Here is a 20367-nt window from a genome sequence, read left to right on the forward strand (position 1 = left end):
CTCCACACACACGCCTCTGTTGATGTAGCAGTAACTAGGAACCCGGTTGTTAGTCGATTGGTGGATTGCTTTCTTTTTGGGGCGTAATAATCCCTTTTATAAAAAATATTAATAATAATTTGGTCACTACATCCGTAACTGTTTGTGAGGACGTCGCCCACATAATACACAGTCAATTCACTTTACAGCTTACCCTGTGAAGCGCTTTGAGACGTCTCAACGACGTGATAAGACTCTGCATCAAATGCGAAGATTATTATTATTATTAAGTGCATTTGAACTTTCTACGGTTCTGTTCCCTTGCCAGCTTTCAAGCCGGGTCACTGCTACGAGCCGTTCATTAAGTACGGAAATTTCACCACGAGCGACGCGGCTTACCCCGCGGGAACGGTGGCGGAGTTCTCCTGCGACCCTGGCTACACTCTGGAGCAAGGCTCGGTGATCATCGAATGCCTGGATAGCCGCGAGCCCCAGTGGAATGAGACGGAGCCAGCCTGCAGAGGTGAGAGAGGGAGAGCGTGGGACACCTTTTTTACGTCGGAAGCACGTCTCAAAGCATTTACAGCTCTAAACGTACGTCCTCTTGTTCTACTCAATGAAGGGTTGAGACATAGTGTGAGGAGTGAAAGCTGTGTTATCTGGTTTCCTCGGAGGACGTTCCAGGGATTTGGGAGTGGGGTGAGGGGTCGAGTGGTGGGGTGAGGGGTGTGGGAGGTGAGGGGTTGGGTTGGTGGGGCAGGATGAGCAGTGGGGGCCGGTGGGGGGGGATTTGCCTTGTGTTTTGAAGCCGCTGACACCGTCTGTCTTCTCATTAGCCGTCTGCAGTGGGGAGATCACAGACTCGGGAGGTGTGGTTCTGTCTCCCAACTGGCCGGAAGCTTTCGACAAAGGTCAGGACTGCATCTGGGGGATTCATGTCGAGGAGGACAAGAGGATCATGTTAGACGTGGAGGTGTAAGTGCAACATATAATAGTAATAATAATCCTTGCATTTGAGACAGCGCCTTATCACGTCGTTCAGACGTCTCAAAGCGCTTCACGGGATATACTGTAAAGTGGAGTGACTGCGCATTTTGCGGGCGAATTGCGCACAGCGGCGTCCCCACAAACAGCTGCGGATCGAATGACCATTTTTTTTTTGGAGGGATTATTGCCCCCAGAACGCGATTGTTAATCTGTTCGCACTTCAAGGGTCAAAACGACAGGAAGCGTTTTGAACTGTTGGGCAATGAATAAAAATAATCTTTGCCTTTGATGCAGTGCCTTATCACGTCTTCGAGACGTCTCAAAGGTTTGAAGACAGCAGGACAAGGCAAAATCACCTCTTGATGGTGATGGGTTTTGAATGAATACTTCACAGCAAGCTGCCGACTGCTCTGTGCTCAGGCTATAAAGACCCTGCCTTGTGTCACTGCTGTAAATTCTCTTTTGGGCGCACGTTTACATCAGAATCACACCAGCGCTGAGCATTTGTGCCAATGCTTATGTAAGTAATACAGGTCTAGCTGTACTTACAGTAAATCACGTGAAGCGCGCTGAGACGCCGCCACGTCAAACGCAAAGGATGATAATTTGAGCAAAACCGGCTTTAAAAATTGATGTTAAATGCGAATTAGGAAAAGTAATCTGTTTGAGAAGAAGCCAGTCACAGAAAAAGAGAGAGAGAGAGAGAAAGAGAGAGTGAATGAATGAAAGAGAAGAGGAGGAAATGATTGTTTTATGTAATTAACAAGGCACGTGGCAACGATAGATCAGCGGTCTGTGAATGGTGACGGATTATTCATGCAGCCAATTTTGTTTGTGTCTTTAATTAGGATGCGCTCATTTGCATACATCCCGAGCGATCGTGTTACACACTGCAAGCCTATTAAAAAAGCAATTCTGGACAGGGCTGTGAAGGAAATCGTCAAACATAATTAATTAAGTCATTGTTTCGCAATTAAAATATTTCGCCAATTACGCAAGCTGAGCTGGCACTTTCTCTCTCTCTCGTGCAACGTGTTTTTTTTTATATAATGGGTTTGGAGCATGCCGAGTGGGAATTGCGTCCTTCTTGCCTGTTCAGCTTCAAGGAAATAAAAGCCTCTTTGTCAAGGCGTCAGCCAGGCCCAGTCTTGCACAATCATAGAGATTTACAGCACGGAAGGAGGCCATTCGCATATCGAGTCTGGACCAATTTCAATCCCACTGCCCTGCCTTATCCCTGTCCCCTTTCAAGTCTCTATCCTTCATGCTTTCAGCCACTAACGCCCCCAAAGCTTTGGAACTGTCTCCCTCAATTCCTCCGCCTTGCCCCTTCCTTCCCAACTTTTAGATCACGAATGAAGACCTTCTTCTTTGACCATACTTACGGTCACCTCTTCCCTTCCCTCTCCCCCCCCCCAGCTCGGCGACAGGCTCCACCACTGTTAAGTGCTCCAAGACACTACCCTGTATGAAGGGCGCTAAACAGATGCAAGTTGTTGTTGTACTTGTCTACTTCCCTTTTGAAATCCACAGAGAACTCTACCTTCACCGTCTTGCTTGGCAGGGAGTTCCACATCCCAGCAATTTTTCGTGTGACAAAAATCTCCTTAGTCTCTAGCACTCTCGCCTTTAGCTGGGAAGGCTGTGGGTTCAAGCCACACATTGGAGCTTAGTTTGACGCTCCAGAGAAGCGCAGGGGGTAGCGTTTCACCATCGGAGGCGCGGTCCTTCGGGAGAGACGTTAAAACCGATGTCCCGTCCCGTGCCTGCTCGGATGGAGGTTTGTAGATTCCACGGATCAAGTCGAAAAGAGAAGAGAGTTTGTCCCCCCACCCCCACCATCCCTCCCCCCCAAACCCTACCCACCTGGTCACTCACTTCATAGATGTTGGTTTCGTGGGGACTTTGGGTGGGTGCAAATTGGCTGCCACGTTCACCTACATAGGGCACAGTGGCCTCGTAGTCTGGGAACAGTTAATGCCCAAGGCTTGTAAAGAATGGATTAAGAATTGTGGCAGACAGGGAAGAATTGTCAAACAGACGCTGTCAATTTAATTAAAACGTGGAGCATTTTTGGCCCATAATGCAGACTGGCGGGTTGAAAGAAAGACGGTTTCAAATTACAGTGGCATATGCAGAGTACCTTGGTATATAAATTAAATCGCGGCTCCCTTAATAACATTAGCATTTTTCTGCCTTTTCATCATCATTTTTCCGCTCTACCTGCCAAGTGATTGCCGTGACGAAACTCTCAGTGACGGTTGATTGATTAATCCTGGGCGCAGATGACACCTCCCTGCGTTCACAGCTCAGCTTCTCTCGGTTGGGAACCCAGGAATCTGTCGACGCTGATAAACTGGAGTTCCGTAGCATAGTGGTTAGCGTCCTCGCCTTGCAAGCGAACGGACTTGGGTTCGATTCCCGGGCAGGGCGAAACCTTGGGCGAGTTTCCGTCCACACGCCTTTGTTTACCTAGCAGTAAGTAGGAGCCTTTCAAAGTGTTTTTGAGACGTACTCCTGATGTGAAAGGTGCTCAACCAAAGGCAATGCAATTTACAGCGCCTTTAAACAGCGCCTTTCTCGTCAGGAGGGCATCTCAAAGTGCTTGACGGTGTTGGATGGACACCCGAGCTGGGGGTGGGAACCGAGGGGAAGGAGGGCATGTGTCAGAAGCAGCATTTGCTCGAGTGTAGCCCTGTATCTGAACTTTATTTGTGTGTATGTGTGTGTGTGTGTGTGTGTGGTACCGAATAACTGACTGAGTGACCGATTGACTGAAAAGTGTTGCAGTGTGTTTTCCTGGATGACAGAGTGCTTCACAGTGGTTTATAATAGAGACCAAGGATCCGGGGAGTAATTAGGAGGGAGGCATTTCGCTCACTGTAATTTCAAACTGCCAGGGTGAAGATCAAACTGTGCCTAGCCATAAAATGAGATTACAGCCTTGAAATCGTCCTCAGCTCCTCTGCTGTGCTCTGTGATACTGTAACTACCAGCAACTCTACTCGAGTAGTTTGTCACTTTTATTAGGTTTTTATTTTCTGCTGTCGCCATACACATTGCACCCGGCACACTCCTCCCTCTCACTGCTTGTTAACCTGCCGAGTGGACTATTGATGTAATCACTCCACCTTTGCCTCCCCGTTTGCCTGTACCTTTCCGCTGTGGGATTTGGGGGGAGTGAGGGGGAGGGAGAGAGGGAGGGATGTGCCTGAAGATAGCAGTGCGAAGTCCTGCAGTGTCGTGGTTAGAGCGCTCGCCTCGCCAGCGAAAGGACCCGGTTTTGATTCCGGGGCAGGGCAAAACCTTAGGCAAGTTTCCCAAGTTTCCTTACCCCACAGGCCTCTGTTTACGTAGCAGTAAGTAGAAACCGGGTTGTTAGTCGATTGGCGGATCACTTTCCGGGGTTAAAAATCCCTTCAAAAAAAAATAAGAACATAAGAATTTGCTGGGCAAAAGAAGACCCAGGTCTATCTAGTTCACCTTTCACCATCCTGGCAGTCGCTTGCCATGTGTGTCCCAAACTATATTCTGTGTCCCGAGATATTATTTTCCAGCAGAAATCTATCTAATTTGATTTTGAAAAAAAATGACACTTTCTGCTTCCGCTGCCTCCGATTCACTTCACAGCGTATCCCGCGAAGGGCTTTGAGACGTCTCAACGACGTGATAAGGCGCGAAAGCATCCCTCAGCCGTTCTGCTCTCTCCCTCTCTCAGAAAACACTGGGGGGGAACCTCTTTACATCATAACGTTGTCAAGGTGACATTGTGCCTGCATTCAGACAGCTGTGCGCAGATAGGGACGCTGGCAAGGCACACTGCGGCAGCTTGTGTGAATGAGATGAGAACCTAGAAGGCTTTGAGGCCGGTCGGGGGATAGATAAAGAGATGGTGAGGGAAAGGAAGAGAATTCCGAGTTGTGACAATTCACCTTAAACTTAGCCTGTAAGACCGTTTCACCTTACAATTCAGGATCACCCCGAACTGTGGAAAAACCCCGACCCTGTCTCTCGAGACGCTGCAAAGCGCTTCCCGGGACTCTCTGTAAAGTGTGGTCGATGTGTGTAATCTGTCGGCGACCACAGCAGCCGGTTTCCACACAGCAACGTCCCGACAGATAGACAGCCGTCAATCGAGTGAGTGGCTGATACTGTCTGGGGGATTGTTGGCCAAGACACCAGGAGAGAGAATCGCTCTTCTCTTTTCGAGTGGCATTGCCGGATCTTTAACGTCACCCCAACAGGCCCAGTGGAGGACTTTGGTTTAGGATCTCATCTACAGGATGGGGCCTCAGACAATGCAGCGTTCCCCAGAGTGTGCGTTGGGAGCAACTGCTGGAGTCTAACCAGCCAAAACCCGCAGATCTTGCCGTTGACATCGCTGTCTGGAAGACTGGGTGGATATTTTAAGCCTGCGATGTTTGTTGAAGAGACGGTGGGTTTTAGCTCTTGTTTCAGTGTCACCGGTGAACTCATCTGCTAGTCATAGGGATCAAGGCAGCTTTTTGATTATGATAAGTTGAGCATGGAATCATAAGGAAAAGCCATTAGGCCCACAAGTCAGGATTCTTTCGGATCTCGTCTCCTGCCGTGTTATTGTAATCCTCGCGCCTTTGCTTCAGAAACGCTCTAATTGCCTTTCAAAGCCCGTGCAAGCTCTCTGCTTTCCCTGACCTTTCCTGCAAGTCTGTTTCCGCTCCTGTTTATTGAAAAGTAATTCCGCCTGCCAGCTTCGCCATATTTGTTTTTCATCCTTTTCAAACCCCCTTGCGTTTCCGAGTAGCACCGCGGGAGACAATCCTTGCATGTGACGGAGACGTCTCAAAGCGCTTCACAGGAAGCACTGTAAAGCGAATTAACTGTGTATTTTCCGGGCAAAACCAAAAACCGTCGTAAAATACTCGAGATCCGCCCTGAACGAGGGGCCACAGTCGGAGATGTTTGAGTTAGCCGGGTAGGTTGTCTGACGTGCATGGAAACCCATCACTGTCATCAAGAGTCAAACTACAGAAACTTCCACAAAACCCATGGAAAATCGTCCAGGTCTGGAGTGGAGCACATACACACACTGTCTCTCTCTCTCTCTCTCGCTCACTCACTCACTCCCGAAGGACCCGCTCTGCTCGCTTACATCCCGAAGAGTTTAAGGAACGTTTCCCAGCCTCCTGGCTGACGATCTGCGTCCCCTCTTGCAGGATGAACATGGGGGAGAATGACGTGCTGACCATTTACGATGGGGATGACCTGACGGCCAGTATTCTGGGTCAGTATTCGGGCATTCGCCGCCCTTTCAAGCTCTACACTTCCATGGCCGACGTCACCATGCAGTTCCAGTCTGACCCGGCCACCACCGTCTTTGGCTATCAACAGGGCTTTGTGGTTCGTTTCTACGGTGAGTTTGGCGTCTCCGTTTGCTCCTTTATTTTTTAAAAAAAAACCACAACCGATGGCCGGATAGAGCTTCCCGCGCTGAAAAAAGTGGCCCACTTCCATCGCGCGGGAAGTGACGTCAGTGATGGACGCAGGAAGTGACGGCAGTGGTGTACGCGGGAAACGTTGACAGTGATGTACGCAGGAAGTGATGAAAGTGCGTTTTGAAGCATTTGGGGGGATTTTTTGGGGGCGGGGAGGTGGTGGGTGGTGGGGAAAGGATACCTAATGGTCAGAATCCGCAACTCAGTTAATAGAAGCCACGTTATAATGAAGCGTTTTATAAAGGGGTGGGGGGGAGGGAGGGAGGGAGTTCTGCGGCTGATTGAGACGTTGCTGCCGGGAGTTGAGTTGAGTTTGTAAACTTCTCTCATAAGTCTCCCGCCACCCCCCCTCCCCCCCACCCCCCTCCCACACCAAATAATAATCAGTCCCCCCCACTCCATCCCCTTCCCCTTCCTTCCTTTCCGTTTGCGTTATCTTTCGTCAAGTCACTGGCGAAGAAGTCGCAGTAACTTTTAAACGTCCGCCCAACAATTTATTACCGTCGCACTAATTGTTCTGTTGTTTCATTAAGCGTGGCTAATTTGAGAATCGTTCCAGCAGACATTTCTGACAATTAATTATAATGACCCAGGATGCTCATACCGATTTCAGTCCTGAGCCATCAAAAACTAGGTCGCGCCCTTTCCGTGATGATGCTAACTATCGATGGCCATGGTTTCCAGCGGCAAATGAGAACAAACTCCATTGGGGCAAGTTTCCTTGCTCCACACGCCTCTGCTTACCTTGCAGTAAATAGAAACCCGGTCAAGAATCGATTGGAGGGAAATCATCCCTTCAAAAAAAATAATCATAATAATTTGGTCGCTCAATCCACGACTGTTTTGTGGGACGCCGCTGTGCGGAATTGGCTGCCGCGTTTCGCCCACAAAATATACAGTCAATTCACTTTACAGCTTATTCTGTGAAGAGCTTTGAGACGTCTCGACTTATTATTATTATTGACCCAATGATATGTTGTGGACAGTGGTCTGTTTTGGAGATGCACCATCTGTGAATCTATCATTTTTTTAGAACAGCTTCGATACAGATCATAATTTCATACAGGCGTGAATTGTATCGTACAATTTCAAGGGGAAAAATTAGTCCGAATGTAATTTTTTGTTCACTGTAGACCCAACGTATTTCCCTCAACGTACGCTGCCAAGGTAAGGAAACCTGGTTTGGTTCAGATCCGTTCAAGGGCACTTTCGAAATAAAGAGATTCCAATGAATTATGAAGTGCAAAGACAGAAAATTAGCAGCGGGACGTGAGTTGCAAAGTTAATTGCTTGAGAGGCAGGTGGCAAGGGATCAGAAACGATATATTATTTCAAGTCAAATTCTAACACCTCCGGTAATGAGATTCCCCGCTGCTCTGTTCACTGAAGAAGCTGTTAGGAGGGAGGGTGATGTTATTTTTTGAATCTAACTTGACTGGTTCGGGAGCACGGACTGACAGCCGATCAATGGGCCACCGATTACCGGCCCCGGTAACGGAAACCGGTGTGAAAAGGCTTGTGTTTCTCTGTTTCCCCTTTTTCTTCTTCAACCATGTTGTGCAACTCTGCTGCCGTTTGGCACAAAACAAACCCGGCGCCAAGCCTCGAAACACCCAATTTCAACCACCACCACCACAACAACACAATTGCATTTAATTAGTGCCTTTCATGTCGGAAGGACAAAAGGACAGATCAAAGTTCCTCGGACGGCTCTCTGTTGAGACGGTTCCCAGTCGAGCCAGTAATAACGACTGCAGTATCAACAATGAATGACCCGCCATTATTATTATTAAGAATAATATTAATACCCCACTTTTTTTTTCACGTGCGAGTCACTGTTGTTGCATCGTCACGCTGAGCTCCGTGAACCGATCACCCCCATCCTCGCCCGGCTTCACTGGTTCCCCGTTCCCCAGAAGATCGAGTTCAAGACCCTCATCCTCACCTTTAAAGTCCTACACGGTCTTGCTCCTCCCTACCTCTGTGACTGATTAAAGCTTTACCAAGTCGATGTCAGGACTTTGGGGGAGTGGGGTGAGGGTGGGGTGGTGGGGGGTAGAAACCCGTCTTGCCAGATGAAATTCCTTGGCAGTAAAACAACACTGATGCGAGGTACATCACTGCACTTTGAGGAAAGGAAGCCGGTTTTATAAACTGCTCGTTCATTCATCTTTTTCTTTCCCTTCAGCGCATCCATTTCCAGTTAGCCCCAGCATATCTGCAGATTAATTATTGGAATGTTAATTGAGCCAGATTGAATTGTAACCATTAGCGTGCCTTAAACAGCTAATTGTGCACAATTAGCTGGCAAGTTAAAATATCTCACAGCTTGTAAGATGAGCGCATAAATTGCCGGGTAACATTTAGTCACCGATTATGCACAAAAACCACTTGAACAATAACAAATTGTTGAGGTGAGCGATTGTTCAGATCAGCGCTGAACTGCGTTCCAAAGTCTTGTGGCCCTTAATGCATATATATGAGCCATTTGGTTCATCCTGTCTGTTTTGTCTAACCTCCTTCCCCGTGAGCTTTACAAGTCTTCTCTTTCTAAAGACCCATTTGCCCTTCGATTCCCGGACAGGATAAAAACTTAGGCAAGTTTCTTTACTCAACACCCCTCTGTTTACCTAGCAATAAGTAGGAACTCGGTTGTTAGTCGATTGGCAGATCACTGTCTGGGGGCTAATAATCCCTTCAAAAAAATAAGACAAATTTGGTCACTCAATCCACGACTGTTTGTGGGACACTGCAAATGGCTGCCGTGTTTCGCCCACAAAGTAAACATTCAATCAACTTTATAGTATAATCTGTGAAGCGCTTTGAGACGTCGCAAAGACGTTATAAGGTGCTGTATCAAATGCAAGGATTATATTATTATTTATTATCTAAATTATTTCTGAGTCAAGCCCTAACCAGTAGGATTTAGTGCCCAAGCTATGCATTTTTCGCTGGTTAAACTTCAGTAGCTTCCCCCAACTCCCACTCTGGGTCTCCCCCCCTTCAAGCCTTGGCTCTCACCAACCTGTGGCTAATACTCTCTGGGCATAGGTAACAAGGGTGCATTTCTCTTGGGGGAGAAAGAGAGAGAGAGAGAAAGAGTGCACATTCTGTTCCAAATGTGGGAAAATTTCCATATGCCGATGGCATGCAAAGGTAGAACTCTGGGCTGGATACAGTCATACATATATGGTTTGGGACATGACATCCGACTGCCATGATGAGACACCTGGCTGAATCCGGGGGGCGTTGGTGGGGGGTGAAGGGGTAAGGGTGTGGGGCGGAGGGGGGGAGCTCTATCCCCTTGGTAGCAGCAGGACAGCTAACAAAACTTGAGCCACTTTCAGAGCTTGTTCGAGAAGCCAGAGCGTGGAAAGAAACAGTTAAGATAATTACAGTCGCTCAGCCCAGCATCCAGTGATATTTCCTTTGCAACTGCTATATATATATATATATATGTATAATAAAGAGGTGTCATGACATACCCTATCAGAGCTGTGTCTTTTAGGTGCTAGGCTTTTTGAGATTACCGTTTCAGACTGTGTCCTCGTATCTTTCTATGTCTCAAGTGTTTCTCTGTGGCAATGATAATTCAAAAAGAGGAAACAGAGAGAGGACAAAAGAAACTGGAAGCACTTTGCAATGTATTTTTTTGTGTGGGCAGCCGGGTGTCTGATACACGTGAAAACCCATTGCCATGCTTAAAGAGTGTTCGAACTGAGTGTTCTGTCTACGCCCGCTAACTACACATGGGTGTCTGGAATGGATCCCCCTCTACCTCCCTCTCTGTCTCTCTCTCTCTCCCTAGCGACTCACGCCCTGCTTTCCTAATCACGGAGAGTATTCAGCGCGGGTTGGTAAGAACCAAGACTTAGAGGACCCCAGAGTGGGCGTTGGGGGCAGGGGGGGGGGGTGACGAGGGAGGGGGAGTTTTGGGAGTGGTGGTGGGGAGGTTGGGTAACTGCTGGAGTTTAACCAGGTAAAGCCACTCGCAGTGCTCATTGAGAACGCTGTCTGGCAAGTTAACTGCTGTCATCTCCAGCCCAAAGCTAGACCTTTAGCTTGCAGGACTCGGTCTTTCCCCACTGCCCCTGCCTCACCCCTTCCCCGTGTAACAGAGCCCTGTTTGTTCGGATCCCGGCGAATGTGCCCGGCGCCGTGTGTCCTTGGTCAACCCGGTAACTGTCTCCCGCAGAGGTGCTGAGGAACGACACGTGCCCAGAATTGCCGGAGATTCTCAATGGCTGGAAGACGACTTCACACCCGGAATTAATCCACGGCACCGTGGTGACTTACCAGTGCTATCCTGGCTACGATTTGGTGGGCGCCGATATTCTCATGTGCCAGTGGGATTTGTCATGGAGCGGAGACACCCCAGCGTGTGAGAAGAGTGAGTGACTTATTCTTCTCTCTCTTTCTCTCCATCTGTCTTTCTCTCTCTCTCTGTGTTCCCTCACATTTTATTATTTTTATGATTATTATTATTGTGAAGTCCTGCAGCGTATTGGTTAAGAGCGCTCGCCTCGCAAACGAGAAGACCTGGGTTCGATTCACGAGTGGGGCAAAACCTTAGGCAAGTTTCCTTACTCCACACGCCTGTGTTTACCGAGCAGTAAACAGGAACCCGGTTGTTAGTCGACTAGCGGAACGCTTTTCCGGGAGCTAATAATCCCTTCAAAAAGAAAAGATAAGTAATAATTTGGTCACTCAGTCCACAACTGTTTGCGGGACAGTGCTGTGTGCAATTGACTGCCGCGATTCACCCACAAACTACAGTCAATCCACTTTACGATGGATTCTGTGAAGCGCTCTAGAGATTCAACGACGTAATAAGAAGTTATATCAAATGCAAGGATTATTTTTCGTGTATTCGAAGGGGGACCGGATCAGCAGTGAAAAAATACTTGACATTTAACCCTTACGTTTGACGCAGCGCCTTTCACGTCGAGGGGGGGTGGGGGGGCATTTCGAAGCGTTTCGCGGGTGTAAAGTGCGGCGACTGTGCATTTTCTGAGCGCCCCAAAAAGGGACGTCCTCTCAAACAGCCGCCAAGTGAAGCTGTGGTAAAAGCAGAAAGAGTTAATTCCTTTTGTGGGACAATCCACGCCATTGTTAAGAGCTTCAAAACACCACCCCATGTGAAGGGCGCGCGGATAATTGCAATTTGTTGTGGTGCAATAAAGTAAATTCCTCATAACTCGACCCTGGATTAACCTGTCTCTCCCTCCCAGTTAAGTCATCGGGCTGTCGATATCCCGGTTGCATTTATTTGCTGTGTTTATACGCTCTCCCTAACACTCGCCACTCCTGATAACTCGCCGCTTTTCCCTTTGGAGCCACGAGTTATCAATTCACTGCAATGCTCCTCGTCATCGGCAAAGGAACTCCCGAATACGATGCGATCGCAGACTCTCAGCGCGTAAGAGGGGGTAAGAGCCGGCCAGCGGGGACGGTTAGCTCAACGGGAGGTTTCATGAACGTGCGGCGGGAGCGCGAGGTGTCAATCACAGCCCTCGGGCGCAAAGGCAGCTCGACACAAAGTGGGGGGGTGGGGGGGGAGGTAAGAGGCTCCCCCCTGCGAGGGGGTAAAAACCAAACCCGCACTTGGCACCAAAGGAGACAAGGGGACGAACGCAAAGGCCACCTTGATCTCCGTCACAGCGCAGATGTCTCCAGCTGCCGATGTTGCGAGGGAGCGAAGTTTCCTGGTCCAGCGCGAAAGAACAACAGCAATAATAATAATAATAATAATAACGACGATCATTGATAATCCAATTGGCTGCCGCGTTCGCCCACAAATATACAGTCAATTCACTTTACAGTGTGTTCTGTGAAGCGCTTCGGGACGTCCTCCCGACGTGAAAAGCGCTATATCAAATGCAAGGATTATTATTATTATTATTAATCCTTCCACGTGCCGGGAGGACGTCTCCGAGCGATAACCCGGTCGCTTCTGCATTTTTTTTTGGGGTGGGGGGGGGGGGGAATGCTGCATATCAATCAAGCGGTAAACAAACAAACCCTGGCTAAGTGACTTCTGTCTAAACAATGTGCACGCTCCGTTTAGCACGCGGGAGACAGAATGTCAAAGGCCTGTTACTTAAACGCATTCTAAATCTTTTATGTCATGCTCAATTTGGCAAAATTGTACGAAGCTGCATCTCGACAAGTCTTAAACTGGCGGCGGCGGTGGGTGGGGGGGTGGGGGCGCGGGGGGGGGGTGCCGAGCGGAATCTATTGTGGTGTTATCGCCACCTGCTGGGTACGACGCACATCGCACCCGACCCTGTTTGAGGATAATCAGAAACCCACTCCCCACCCACCCACCCGCCGCCGCCGCCAAGACGGGACGTATAAATGGCCCCGCGTAACGCGATCGCGGGTCGCGTTTAACTTGGGAACGTTTAGCCGCCGTTGTTCACGTCGGCCGATAAAGGCGGAACGCTCTCACCCCAGCGGGCCGCACCGGCAGGATCCACTGGGGATCCCCGAAAAGGGGAGATGGATGCAATAAACGTACGGCCAATTCGCTTTGCAGCCTATTCTGCGAAGCGCTTTGAGACGTCCGAAGACGTGATAAGCCGCTACGTTCTATTATTACTTTGGGAAATAAAGGGCTATGACCACAAACAACCATGACCGCAAATAACCACCTTGCATTTATATGGCAACTTACGCGTACAATGAAGTCTCGGAGCACTTTAATACATGCTGTGAGGCGCTTTGAGACCGCCCAACGATCTAAGAAGGCACTATATCAAATGCAAGAATTATTATTATTATTATTATTATTATTGCAATCACAGTAAAATTCTGCGAAGCGGTTTGGGACACCTCGACGTGTTAAGGAACTATATCGAAATGCCGTACATTTGAACTCCACTTACTCTATCACTGAGGCTGTTAGGCAGCCAGGCTGCTTGCTTTACAGATGACCAAGTTATACAGTAAAACCAGTGCGGTGCTGAGCCAGTCGTAACTCAACTGGCCAAGCTCAACACAAGTTCATAAAACGCTGGAACTTTGCCCTCGCGGTTTACGAGTCCCATCGGATTTTTATATTTTAAATGGATTCTATCAGAGGTCCATCATTTACAGCTATCCAGCATCGTACGCTCATGCCTTGTGTCTCAGGTTATCGTAAAAAGTTCTCTTTTACGATACACTGAGGCAGGGTGCATTTAATCACTTTGATTCCGGCCAAACCAAATGTCAGGTGCACGCAGAACCCCATCACCGCACTTAACAGTCTCCCAGTCGTTCTACTGAGAGCTTCTTGTGCGCACAGACAGAAGCTTTGCTTTTTATCTGCAACACCAAGAACACCAAATTGCATTTGTATCGCACCTTTCATTTTGGGAGGACGTCCCAATGCTGGACATTCAAGGGTTTGCTCCCGAGCAGTGGGCTGGAGTCAAGAGGGGTGGAGGGCAAGGAGGGTAGGGGTGGGAGGATGACCGAAGGTGCGTTCGAAGAGGAAGGTCTTGAGACGGGCCTTGAAGGAGGCCTTGATGGAGGGGGCGAAGCGGACGGGTTCCGGGAAGAAGTTCTAGAGAGTGGGGGTAGAAAGGCTGAAGGCCTGACCTCCATTGGTGGAGTGGAGACATGGAACAGGCCAATGCCTGCCGAGCGGAGGGAGTAGATAGGTTGGTAGGGTTTTTGGAGGTCGCAGAGGCAGGGAGGAGCAACACGATGGAGGTCTGCAATGGAGAGCATTGTTTGCGGGCATTAGCAGGAGCCGAGTGGAAAGGATCCTTCGATTCCTCTCCGTCCTTCACACACTTAAAACGTGACCTCTATAAAGAGAGAGAGCTCTCCTGCCTGACATTGGGGGCCGACTGGGGACACGGGAACAAGTCAGTGCTGGTGGTTTGACTCGTAACCTTGCGCTGGGCATTTTCTTTCCAAGTTATTTTCTGCAGCGACCCTGGGGACCTGGATCACAGCCGCAGGATCATTTCGGACGCCAAGTTCTCCATCGGCTCCACCGTCCAGTACATCTGTGACAAGGGCTACGCTTTGACCGGCAGCAACATCCTCACCTGTTACAACAGACAGTCTGGGAACCCCAAGTGGAGCGACAGGATCCCAAAGTGTATCCGTGAGTGCGATGGATGGGGGTGTGGGGTCGGGGGGGGGGGGGGGGGGGGGGATGGAACGGGGTTAGGGGGGAAAGGAAAGGAGAGGAAAAGGAGGTTCAAGATCTACTCTGTTGACTCCCCACCTCCTCTCCTCCCCGCGTGACATTGTGGAGTCCAGTAGAGTAGTGGTTCGCGGCTCACCTCACAAGCATGAGGACCCGATACAGAGGTGTGCAAATGAACGGGTGTACAATCTAAGTGCTCCATCCCAACCCCTTCCCTCCCCCCCCCCCCCCCCCGCCGCCCACCACTTTAAGGAACTGGAAAATCTCCCCTCGAGAAATTTGGTCATTCACTCCATGGCTGTTTGTGGGACGTTTTGGGGGAAATAAGGGGGTACTTAAAAGGGCTACAACAGCAAATAATCATCTGGCATCCTCCACTGGGCACATATTGGGGTTCAATAAAATACGCAGTCACTGCGCTTAACAGCAAAGTCCTGCCAAGCACTTGGAGACGTCCTCCCGACATGGGAGGCGCAGCGCGGAATGCGAGAGGATTAATCATTATTAATTGAGATGAAACGCTGTGTATTTTCGGGGGGGGGGGTTTCTCACGGGTTTTCCTCTCGCCTTCAGCCGAGGTCTTCGAGCCTTGCCACAACCCGGGCGCCCCTGATAACGGTTACCAGGCAACGGAGAAGAGGTTCTACCAAGCGGGCGAGACCCTGAGGTTTGCCTGCTACGAGGGCTACCATCTGACGGGAGATGTTTCCCTCAGGTGCATCCCGGGACACCCTTCACAGTGGAGCAGTTCACCTCCATCCTGCAAAGGTACCAGCTGAAACGTCCTACCAAGGAGGAACCATCTTATACTCATTCTCTCTGGGGGAGGGGAGGGGAGGGGGGAGGCTTGCCTTGTATCACATGATAGTGAATGTGACGGCGGTGGAGAGATTGGGGAGGGTTCTCTGGTGGGACGTGGACAATTAGCCCCCATTACAGTCCAGACACCAATCTTAAGCGTACAGCGGGTGGATCGAGAGTCAAAGTTCATGTTCCGTTGCTCCTCGGCAAGTGTAACTCCAGACTCCTGTCTTTGTTTCAGTCGCTTACGACCAGTACTTCAACGAACGCAGGCTTGAAGGTAAATCAGCTGCACGTCCCCAACACCTCCTCCCTGCTACCGTCGGTGTCAGAATCCCCCCTCCCACCCCACCCCTCGCTATCTGTCTTCAAAGTCCCTTCTTAAAACGCACGTATTCGACCACTCCTCACTGTGACCTACACCCTCTGCCAGCAAGACTCTCCTCTTCGACTGCACCTTCGGTCAGCCCTCCTACCCCCACCCTCCCCGCCCTCCAGCCCCTCCTGATCCCAACCCGCAACTCGGGTGCAATTCGTTGACTGTCCAGCGCATTTGGGACGTCCTCCCGACGTGAAAGGCGCCGTGTAAATGTAATGCGTTGTGGTTGTTGTTTGTTGTGAAGCGCTCTTGAGGCATTACCCAAGTGAGGTCGCGCTGTATAAATGCAAGTCGTTGCTGTAATGTCAGAGCGAGGAACAGCTGTAGGACAATTGTTTCACCCAAATTCCTGTAACTAATTTTCCTGTGTTCCTCTCCCCACCCCCCCACACACACACCCACTCATACACACACCCCCACCCACACACCCACACACAGTGGCTAAGGCTGCAGCCACAGTGAACCAGATGGAAGGAAGCAACCTGGCCATCGTCATCTTCGTCCCCGTGATCATCGTCGCTCTGCTGATCGGTGGCATCTACGTCTACTTCACAAAGTAAGTCGCAGCGGCAATCTCCGCAGCCCTGGGCGAGCGGAGAGGAGGGGAGCAGAGGGGAGGGCACCCCACAGCGACCTCTCTCTGTATCTCCCCACGGCGATAAGATCTGGGGCGGGGGGGGGGGGGGGGGGGAGGGAGGGAGGGAGGGGAGACGGAGAAGATGACCGAAAGTGCAGTCAAGGAGTTGAGGTTTGAGGTGGGCTTTGAAAGTAGGAATGGAGCAGGGCGTGGGGAACGGAGTGGGGGGGGAAGAGGCAGACAGATTCCTGGGTGGAATTCCAGAGAAGGGATGGTGGGGGGAATGGCTGAAAGCTCACCTCCTGAAGGTGGGGTGAGTCGAGCTGCAGTGCGGTGGGGCGGTGGGGGGGGGCGGTGGGTGGGGGGGCAGATGTGAAGCAGCTCTTTGTTTGCTGAGCAAAAGTCCTCTATGTGCGACAGGGCTGTGAATGGCCCCCAATTACAATTACAACAATTACGTAATTGTTGTTGTTAATAATAATCCTTGCATCTGATATCGCGCCTCATCACGTCTTCCAGACATCTCACGGCGCTTCACAGAATGTACTGTAAAGCGTAGTGACTGCATATTTTGTGGGCGACACCCAACAGCCAATTGCGCGCAGCAGCGGGGTCTCCCAAAGTCGTGGATTGAGTGACCGATTTATTGATTTATTATTATTACTACTATTTTTTCTTGAAGGGGTCATTAACCCCCCAGAAAAGCGAGTCCGCCAATCGACTTAACAACCGGGTTCCTTCTTACCGTTGGGTAAACAGAGACGTGTGTGCGGAGCGAGGAAACTTGCCCAACGTTTCGCCCTGCCCAGGAATCGAACCCGGGTCGCTCGCTTTTGTGCGTGCGCGTGCGTGTCTTACGCCTCGCCTTTTTGTGTTCAGGTTCCAGAGCAAGTCGACCCTCAGGTTGCCGCTGGCCACCTCACACCCGTACGACCACATCACGGTGGAGTCAGCCTTCGACAACCCCATATACGAGACTGGAGTAAGTACTGAGCCCCTCCAGCTGAGGGAGATGGAGCCCGACAGTCACGTGCTCACCTGACCGGCTCTCATCAATCACATCCACGTCCTCCCGCTCATCCATCGACCGGCTCCATTGCCATCGGCATGAACAAAACACGAAACAAAGCAAAACTAAACTCACCGATGTCATCCAACCATCCATCAGTCTTTCGTCTGACCAGGTTCTTCACATCCAGATTTAACCACCGTCATTTATTTTTCTTTTTTTTTCGGTTAGCGTTTTTCAGTGACACGTTAGTGTGTGCACGCGCGTGTGTGTGTGTGTACGTGTACGTGTACGTGTGTTTCTTCCCCCGCCACCCTCTCCTTTCCCTTTCATTTCCGTCTGTGAACGCATTACCTTATCGGGGTGGGTGGGAGGAGGGAACATACCTGAACCAGGTGTTTGTAATCTGTTGGGTTGTTTTGTGTTTTATGTTTTTTTTCCGTGTATATAAACTTCTTCATTGAGTAACAACTGAATGTGACTTGTTGTGCGATGTTCCCTAGGCATTTGGGTGTCGATGCTGAGTGACTATTGCTGTATTCCTGAAAGTTGAAGTGCAATAAAATGGCTCCACGCAGGTGTCCAAAACCTCAAAGGGGTTAATTGGAAAACCATCCAGTGTTAAACAGGAACAAAAAAATAGGGATTTCTTTTTTTGTTACTTTTACGTTAAGAATTCTGACATTTGGTACTTTTCCTTTGCAAGTACATAGTAAGAAGAATCCTTGTATTTGATACAACGCCTTTAATGTCAGGATGTCTCGATGCGCTTTAGGGGAATTGGCTACTTGGGAAGGATCGAGCTCTAACCGTTTGGAGCCTTTGAGCGTCAGCCTGTGGCTCAAGTGGGTAGCACTCGCCTCCGAGTCAGAAGGTTGTGGGTTCAAGCCCCCTGCGTTGCGGATTTCGATTAAATCACCCCCTTACATTATATTCAATAATGTTCAACCATGTCCCCCCCCCCCAACCCCCCAACTTGCACAGCATATATTAAATTTATGATCCATAGTAACGTCTTGCATTATTACATCAAATGAACATCGCAAAGCACTTTACGAAATGAAACAGACGTTGAAACAAAGCGAACAGTGTTAAATAGGAACAGTGTTATTATGTAGGACCAGTGTTGTATAGGAACAACATTATGTAGAGGAACAATGTTATGTAGGTCAAGGCTAACCTGCACCAACAAGATCTTGTAAACATACAATGAGTAGCCAATTCATTCGAGTTAAGGAGGTAATTTTTATGTAGAATTACATAGATCCTCACAGCACAGAATCAGGCATTTCGATCCATGTCCGTGCTGGTATGTATACACCACACGGGCCCCCCGCCCCTCTCCTATATTCCCCTTCTTTCTCCCTCATAAATGCATCAAGTTCCTTCTTAAATACATCGATACTTTCTGCTTCAACCGTAACTTCCAGCAGTGAGTTCCATATTCTCACAACTGTCTACGTCAAGACGTTCCTCCTAAACTCTCTTTTAGATCTGTTATTGGCTATCGTATTTATTTTGGACCCATCAACGGGAGGAAGCAGCCTATTTATGTCCACTTTAGCGAATCCTTTTGTAACTTTAAAGCCCTCTACTTTTCCTTTGCAATTATCTTGTCTCCAGATAGCTGTGTCCACTTATCCTAGGTGACATAAAAATGTGGACGAGGTGGGGAATGTATGTGGAAAGAAACGGGATGAAAGCTTCTTGTGTTTTATTGATATTGTAGGGCTTAATTCTGATAGAAAGGAAGGCAGGGAGGGAGGAAGGGAGGGAGGGAGGGAAAAAGAAATGCAATTGAAATGACAGAACTGTACAGTGCAGAAAGACCTACTCACCACATGATTGTTATTTACTCGAAAGCTGGACTGACTGTGTGATTTTTCACCACTGTGTGTTCACTGTGAATGAATATTAATTTATTATTAAAGTGCTTGGCATCCGTTCATCTGCGTTTGCCGTTGTTCATTATTTCTTACCCCTTTCTTTTGTGCTTTTCCCTTACTGATTATGTGGGGCTAGGCTCTGAGACAAACCTGCCACCATTTTCTGCAACGGGCAAGCAGCAATCCATCCGGAGCGGAGCAGGTAACAGAACTTTGCACCAAAACTGACTTTTACATGTGGCTCGAAGCCAGTGACGACGACTGTTTGGCTGCCAAAAAAAAAAAGGGTTACGGCATTTCAAAACAATTGTTGGCACAGCTGTGTCTGCGTGGCACCCTGTAATAATAATAATAATCCTTGCATTTGATATAGCGCCCTATCACTACCGTCTCGAGACGTCTCAAAGCGCTTCACGGAACATACTGTAACGTGAATTGACTGTGTATTTTGTGGGTGATCATGGTCTATGGCAATGGATCAGGTGTTTTGTTCACACCTGACATATAATTCAAGGGCAGAATATTTATAATAATACTAAAGATAATAATATTGGTCTGGCTGACCCATCACTGAATACCACTTAGAAACTACCTCTATGGAGTGATTTAAACTGTAATAACATAATAAGTATTATTAATAATAATACTAATTCTCATCAGGAGGATGTTACAAAGCACTCCACAGGATTTTATTGTAGTGCTTGCGTAGTGATTGGGCATTTTTGTAGGCAAACACGGCAGCCAGTTGGCACACAGCAAACAAACCACAACCAGCCATGAAGTGAGCGACCGATTTACATTCGAGCTGTTTCTTAAATGAGTCTCAGCTTCACATCCCCGACCGCCCTCCGTCGGTAACCCCGGCTCCATTACAATCAAATGCCCCTAAAAGTAAAGCAATACTTCCTTGGTGCTTGGCCTCAAATCGTCCCCTTTGCAACTCTGAACCAGGGCTCTTTTTGTTTCGCTCCCTTGGCGGGTCTGAAAGCATGTTTTTCGCAGTTCGCACTGTGCCGCAACGGATGCAATGTGATAAATATGAAATGTCGCAAGTTTAGCCCGCGGTGCTGAAAGGCAACAACAACAACTTGTGTTTATATGGCGGCCCCTCAGGCAGGGTAGGGTCCCA

At 49.0% G+C, this 20367-nt stretch overlaps 1 protein-coding gene across 1 annotated transcript in view; it reads left to right on the plus strand.

Annotated features, from left to right (window-relative positions):
• sez6b (seizure related 6 homolog b) overlaps positions 1–20367 on the plus strand; it is a 154397-nt gene that overhangs the window by 128109 nt on the left and 5921 nt on the right. Inside the window, exons 8-17 of the mRNA XM_042338562.1 lie at positions 308–502; positions 816–954; positions 6162–6358; positions 10636–10830; positions 14350–14541; positions 15160–15354; positions 15629–15667; positions 16205–16322; positions 17223–17325; positions 19375–19440. Coding sequence (XP_042194496.1) covers positions 308–502; positions 816–954; positions 6162–6358; positions 10636–10830; positions 14350–14541; positions 15160–15354; positions 15629–15667; positions 16205–16322; positions 17223–17325; positions 19375–19440 — 1439 coding nt within the window. The remainder of the gene's footprint in view (positions 1–307; positions 503–815; positions 955–6161; positions 6359–10635; positions 10831–14349; positions 14542–15159; positions 15355–15628; positions 15668–16204; positions 16323–17222; positions 17326–19374; positions 19441–20367) is intronic.

The sequence above is a fragment of the Callorhinchus milii genome, unplaced genomic scaffold (assembly GCF_018977255.1).
Source record: "Callorhinchus milii isolate IMCB2004 unplaced genomic scaffold, IMCB_Cmil_1.0 Scaffold10, whole genome shotgun sequence".
Classification (NCBI taxonomy): Eukaryota; Metazoa; Chordata; class Chondrichthyes; order Chimaeriformes; family Callorhinchidae; genus Callorhinchus; species Callorhinchus milii.